Here is a 7196-nt window from a genome sequence, read left to right as displayed (position 1 = left end):
CTGGTTTTTCACAGCGGCTCTGGAGGTGCGCAGTTTCCTCGCTGGGTACTAGGCGGGTGGAGGAGGGCACACGCGAGGGATCCATCCCGCGTCCTGCCCTTCCTTTAGCCCCATTTGGGTGAAGCTGAGGGCCGAGGAGGAGATACTGCCGGAGGAAAGGAGGTGCCTTACTGTAGCTTTCTACTTCTGCGGCGCCTCATTGAAAGGTCGGTTCTCGTCTTTTTGAGTATCTGAAATGATTCTCTCAAATCCTAGCTGGGATTGGTGGCTGACCTCATTCCTGGACTGGACTGCAAGAGAAACGTGACTCTCTCCTGTTTCCTCAGATTGGTACCGTTGACATGAGAGCCCCGAGGAAAATGAGAATTGAGCTTTTTAGTGTAGTCTTCCACACCTCTCAACCTTTCTTGCCGCTGCTTTATGTGTTATTTCCTCAGGCTGAGTGAATGAACGATTTCTGCTTATGTTGTCTAAGATACAAGTCATCTCAGATAGCAACTGAGTGGTTTTGGTGTATGCATATGCGTTTGTTCTTGGTTCTGCTTTAGAGAGTTAGGGTCTTGCAGTCATTTCTGAACTCACTTAATTTTTGCTTCTGTCTCCCCCATCCCCACGTCCTTTTCATTGATATGTAGTGTTCCCTCCTCAACCCAACACGTTTTGTTAGGAAGGAATCTTGGAAGTTCATTTCAGGACTGAGGAAATATGAGGCCAGAAAAACTGTATTGAGTACCTACTATATGAAAGGCATAATGCTAGGTGTTTGGGGAGAGGAAAAGATTAATCAAACATGTAAACACTTTTGCAGTATCAGGTCTCATTTTAAATGTTGCCTCTCGGGGAGGCTTTCCCAGAATACAATATCCAGAGTTGCCCCCTTCACCATTATTCGCTGTCTCAGTACCTTCATTGTCAGCATAGTTATTCTGTTAACTTTGCCGCTTTCACACGAGATTATAAATTCCAAGTCTGTCTTGTTCGTAGTTGGATCCCAGGGCTTAGCACAGTGCCTGGCAAGCAGTAGGCCTTCAATTAACATTTATTGAAAGAGTGATTAGATATAGGCATAAATAATATATTACTTTGGCTTTGGTTTCATATTTAACTGAAAGTTTTTTTCAAGTTTTTTGAGTGCAGGTACAGACTGTATAAGAAATTATGGGTGTTCGAAGTCAAAAGAGATTCATTCTCCTGCCTGGATGCTCTCTTGTTAAAATGTTCTCTTGCCAGAAAAAAAAAGGGGGGGGGGCGGCATTTAAAATGTCAGCCAAAGGAGTGGGAGTTATTGTTTAATGGGTACAGAGTTTCAGTTTGGGAAGGTGAAAAACTTCTGGAAATGCATGGTGATGTTGGTCACACAACAATGTGAATGTACTTAATGCCACTGAACTGTACACTTAAAAATGGTTAAAATGGTAAATTTATAAGTTTTGGAGATTTTAAAGTTATGTTCCTTGTGTTTGATTTTTCCCTGTCTTCTCTCAATTTCTTTTCCTTTCTTTGGCTGGGAAGAGTTTGGAAATGTTATATATTTTTTTCCTTTGATCTTCTAGCCATCTCCACCATCACTCTATTTTCACTCTTGATTTTTAAAAGTTTTTATTCTCATCTTTCACAGAGTTTCACCCTTCTCCATCTAATATTTTATTTTTAATCTGACAAAATCAAGTGGAGCACTTTGAACTTAAATTCATCTTCTAAATAAGTATCACATCCTAAAATATTCCATTGCCTAGCTCCATCACTTCTGTTTTTAGGGCTCCACCTGTCTCTGTCTTTAAAATTTAATTCAAATAATGTTGATTTGAAAAAAGTTTAGGTCATTTATGCATTTATCTTTTTAAGGCTACATTTACTGGGACTTCTTTGAAAAGGAGAGAGTTGAAATCAAGTAAAGCCATCTAATTAGTTACTTTATGAGAGTAAGACTCACAGCGGAGTCTGAGTTATGCCCCAGACTGGTATCATAAGGCCACCCTTGTTGGTTATTGGATCCTACCCCCAATAAGTTTCTTTTTGTTATGGTAGAGCTTCCCATCAGTACCATTCCTGGGGCATTTGAAAATTGACATTTTGTGTTACATACAGCTTTTCTTTGTTACCATTTTTGGATGCTTTAGTTAAGGCGATGGATTGGAGTTAAGTTCTTTACCAATTAGAATGCCATTAGAAATTCTCTTAGAATATTTGGGAAGAAAATTCAGTTTAGAGAAAAGCACATATTGAAAAATTTTATACATATGTACATTTTCTGGGGAGTAAGTCCATAGCTTTTTTTTCAGATTTCCAAAGGTGTGACTTGTCCAGAAAATGTTAAGAACTACTGTTTATATCATTAAATGAACTAATTTATGCAACTAGTTAGCCTATTGAGTATACAATATGTACTCAACAAATGTTAACTGTTGTTAAAATCCAGCACCTACTGTGTGCCCAGGCAAGAATGGAGAGGAAATGGTGTCAAAGAATTAGTCAGGGGCTGGATCATGTAGGCTTTTATAGGGCACGGTAGATATACATTCACGAATTTAGCTGGTAAGAAGTTCTTTAAGCTGGAGAGTGACAGGAACTGATGGACATTAAAAAAAAAACCAGTTCTGGCTACTTTGTGGAGAATAGATTTGAGGGTAGGGAGGGGAAGGAGTAAGAATGAGAGCAAGGAGACCTATTAAGAGGCTACTGAAGTGGTCTAGGAGAGAAGTGATGGTTTCTTGGATTAATTTGGTGTCAGGGTGTATTTTGGAGATAGAAAGTAGTGGATTTACTAATGGATTGGTTATGGAAGGATGAAGGAAAAGGAGGCATGAAGGATGACATCTGGGTTTTTGGTTTGAGAACTGGGGTTCATGGTGGTACTATTTCTTGAAATGGAGAGGACTGAGAGAGTATGGTTTTGAACATATTAGACTTAAGGTGTTTTTCACACATGTACATGGAGAGAGATGTTAAGTAGCCATTTGGATATACAACTCTGAAGTTTGGGGAAAGATTGAAAACTGGAAATAAAATTATGGAGTCATTGGCATATAAATGATGGTAAAGGGTATGAGATGAGATCTTCTTAGGAGACTTTAGGAAGAGAGTGAAGCCAGCTTAGGATGGGGCCTGCGTGGAGGAGGAGACTGGAGAAGGAGTCAGTGAGATAGTAGAAAAGCTAGCATAGTGGTCTTATAAAAGCTAGAAGTGGAGTGTTTCAAGGAGAGTGGTCAGTGTGTGAATGCTGCAAAGAGGTCACATAAGAGACAAGAGAGACATGACCACTGGATTTAGCAACATAGGTCATAGATGACCTTGACAACAGTAGTTTCCATGTATGTAGGGGCAGAAGCCTGATTGTCATGGGTTAAGGAGAGAATGTGAGGTAAGGAAGTAGAGACAGCAGGATAGACAGCTCAAGAACTTTTGCAGTGAAGGAGAGGTAAGGAGGTCATGGGGTCAAGGAAGAGTTTTTTTCAAAGAAGGGAAATTCTGGAGTAGGCTTGCTTGCTGTTGTATATGAGCCAGTAGAGAAGGTAGAAACTGGTTGTGCGAGAGAGAGATTATTCAAGATGATGTCTTTTGACAAAGCAAGAGAAGATGGGTCCAGAACCCTAGCAGAGGAGTTTGTCTTTCTTCAGAGCAGGGACACTTAACTGATTGTTACTGGAGGAAAGTATGAGTGAAGATGCAGGTGGGTTTGTTGATATTCATTTTTCCTAACACAGTATTAAATTATTGCGCCCATTTTAGAGATCGGAAAAGTGAGATTTGATGAGGAAGAATGAGTTATTTGTATAGTATGGCCCAGTAGCATCAGTAGTTATAGAACTCAAATCTCTAGACTTCCAGGTGAGTGTTCCAGTTTGTTATGTTCTTTGAGATTGAAGTGTCATAAAATATAGATTAATGTGTTTTGTGTCTTCTTGGCTCATCTGGGTATTTTGTTCTAGGGGCAGATCTGGAAGCATCTTTGCTAAGTTTTGAAAAACTTGACCGTGCCTCGCCAGACCTTTGGCCAGAACAATGTAAGTTTTTGGTTTCTTTATATCAGAATCGATGCAGGAGAACTAGTGGTACTTTGAGGGAGATTTTTGAACAGTTATCATTTAACTATAATGATTAAAATTTGAATTTTACTTCGAAGGGAAGAGACTGAATTCTGTGGTCCAATGTTAAGAATAGCTGTTTGGTGTTTTTATTTTTTCAGAACACAGTGTGACTCAGGAAATGATAGGGAGCCTTTAAAACATAATTATTTCAAAAAACTACACCTGTATTAAGTTCAAACAATACAGAGATACATAAAGTATTTCTTCACCTCCTTCAATCACTGTTAAAAAGTTAACCATTGTTAATAGTTTAGTACTGATATTTTTTACCTTTTTTATGCTTATACAGATAAACAAATAAGTGTATATTTTTAAGTATATTGAGGGGTTTTGTTTTGTTTTTTTTGGTGTAATGGTGGAGTCATATGTACATGGTCTACAGCTTCATTTAGTCCACCTAGTAATTTATTAACAGATCTTTCCATGTTGGTAGGTATAGATCTACTTCATTCTTTTAAAATATTTAATTATATAGATATTCTATAGTTTATGTATTCATACCCTATTTGGAAACCTAAGTTCTATCCAATTTTTGATTATTACAAACAATTTAACAATGTATGTCCTTGCACATATATCTTTGTGCACATGGAAGGGGATGACTGTATAAGAGAATGCCCATTTCCTCATATGCTAGCCAATATTGGATGTTACTGATCTTTATTATTTTTAGTTTGTTTTTTTTTTAATTAGGTTTAACATTATTTTATTTTTAAATATCTGGTTTTTATTTTTCTGTTTTTTAATGTGATTCTTCCTGTGAGACATTTAAATAAACAATTGGATTGACAGAACAGCATACCTATAAAGGAAATTTGAACTTTTTGGTAAGAGATATTGTATCTCACCACCCTGTCCTCCAGCTCACTACTGATCCTTCAAGGGTCAGTTGAGGCATTATTTTCTCTGAGAAGCTTTTCCTGCTCCCTCAGTCTGATTTAGATTTACATTTTGGGGGGCAAGGGGGTCCTCCCATAGCATCTGGTATGTTTCTTAGAGCACTTAAAAAATATTATAGTTATTAATTTACTCTCTCTCCTCTTCCAGACTATCAGCTCCTTGAAGACAGGGCTGTTTTCTTCTTATCTGAATCTTCTTTGTCTGGGGCACTAAAATATTTATTGAAGGAATAATGTTGTATTTTGTTTTGTTTTTTTAGTACCAGGCGTTGCTGAATTTGCAGCTTCCTTCAAAAGTGTAAGTAATATCTTTCTTACCTAAAGAAGTTGATGCAATGTTTTGCTCCTGGGTAAAAGTTCAAATATTTCTTATTTGTTCACTTTCAAGAATAATGTCATAGCCTTAAAATCATTTTGTGACTGTAGCCCCGGAAATCTGTTTATATTATCATCATATTAATTGAAGATGATGTCTTCCTGTGTCCAACTGCTCTATTTTGGCATTTTGACCTTTGTCTGTTAGCCTCTTTTCTCAGCTTAAAAGCTTTTAAGGTAAGGCAATTGAAGTATTTAACGTAACGCCAGTACTGTTTTTGCTCAAACTATGATTTTGAAGCTTTTCTCTTTTGTTTATGTAATGCATTATGACCTTAACTTACACCTCCTTAGAGGACTTTGAAATTTCTCAGTTGCACATCAGAAATCTGAAGAAAGACATCCATTAGAGCCACAACTTTCCCACTGGCAGGGCAGCAGGCATTGTGCTAGATGCTCTAAATGTATTCTCTTATATATATATTCCCATGCCAGGAAAATATGATTATCATATTAGCTAGCACTTACATAATGCTTACCATATGCCAGGCATTGTTCTAAGCACTTTACATGTATTATTTCATCTTCACAAAACCACATGAGATATAGGTACTATTATTGTCCTTATTTTACCAACAAGGAAATAGGCCCAGAGAGGTTAAGTAGGTTTCCCAAGGTTATAGGCTATAAGTGGCAGAACCAGGCTTGGAACTCATTAGTCTGATTACTAGTGTCCATACTCTAAACACCATACTTAGAAGCATTCGAGACCAATGTTAAAAGCACTGACTGACAGAGAAACTTGGAGGTTAAGTTACTTGCCCAAGTCCTGGTGAGTGACAGGCCGGGATTTGAACACAGGTCTGTCTGATTCCAAAGCCCATGCTCTTTCTATTAAACCATACCATTGGGGATTTGTAATATAACTCTCACAGTACTTTACTATATGCTTAGCATTCTCTACTCATTATTGGAGTTAAAGGTGCTGAGTTATTAAGACCCCCCTGGGCCTATGGCTTTCAGTCCCCATGAGAGTATTTGTTCAGAGGGAATCTGATTTTGTAGCCTCTTTCATTTTTTCAAGAGCTAGGGTTGTATGAAAACTGGCCTGTGCTTTATTAGCATCCAGTAAGGCCTAAGCATGAGGAGTGCTGGATACCATAGGCTTTGCAGTCAGACATACTTGGATTTGAGTCCTGAATCTGCTACTTAACTGTCTTCCTAACATTTTTGAGCCTTGGTTTTCTCATCTGAAACTACCTCAGAGGATTGTTAGTATAAAGTGCCATAATGTATATAAAACACTTTGCATAGTGTCTAGGACATAATAAACAATACATAGTAGCTATTATTTTTATATCAGCTTTGTCTAGTATATGGAATAGAAACGACCTGATTTAATTTTCTTACCTTATCATTCATGTGTAGTTGTAATTAACTGAAAACTAAGTGTTTTAAGTTGTAAATATAAGTATGTGTTTTTTAAAAAACTTTTAGAGTGTGGTGTTTTTTAAAAACCTGATTAAATATTTATATCTTTTCCCTAGAAGTATGCACATACGTATTATTTTGAGTTTTGTTTCTAGGGGTTCAGGGCCATCCTAGAACCCCAGGTTAAGATCCCCTGGTATAGTCTGATTCCCTAGTAGAGGGAAAAATGGTGAGTTTGACCTAGAGCCTTCTACTGGAGGTAGTATAGAGTAGTGGTTTCTGAACTCAGACTACATGGGTTTTGAATCCTGGTTTCACCAGCTCTGTGACTGGAGGCAAGTTATTTATGATCTTCCTCTACTTCAGTTTTCTTCATTTGTAAAGTGAGGATAATAATAGCTGCTTCCTAGGGTTGATTTGGAAATTAAATGACATGATGCATGTAAAGTGTTTTGCTTGTCAC

At 37.5% G+C, this 7196-nt stretch overlaps 1 protein-coding gene across 7 annotated transcripts in view; it reads left to right on the top strand.

Annotated features, from left to right (window-relative positions):
* The window catches only part of LIN52 (lin-52 DREAM MuvB core complex component), a 111305-nt gene that overhangs the window by 256 nt on the left and 103853 nt on the right, over positions 1-7196 (top strand). For all 7 annotated transcript variants that reach the window (XM_087448243.1, XM_004426349.3, XM_087448242.1 and 4 more), the window contains exons 2-3: positions 3930-4004; positions 5248-5285. In XM_087448243.1, the coding sequence (XP_087304369.1) occupies positions 3930-4004; positions 5248-5285 (113 nt within the window). The remainder of the gene's footprint in view (positions 1-3929; positions 4005-5247; positions 5286-7196) is intronic.

Source organism: Ceratotherium simum, chromosome 24 (assembly GCF_057802395.1).
Source record: "Ceratotherium simum simum isolate JZ-2026a chromosome 24, ASM5780239v1, whole genome shotgun sequence".
NCBI lineage: Eukaryota > Metazoa > Chordata > Mammalia > Perissodactyla > Rhinocerotidae > Ceratotherium > Ceratotherium simum.
This window is presented reverse-complemented; position numbering and strand designations above follow the sequence as displayed.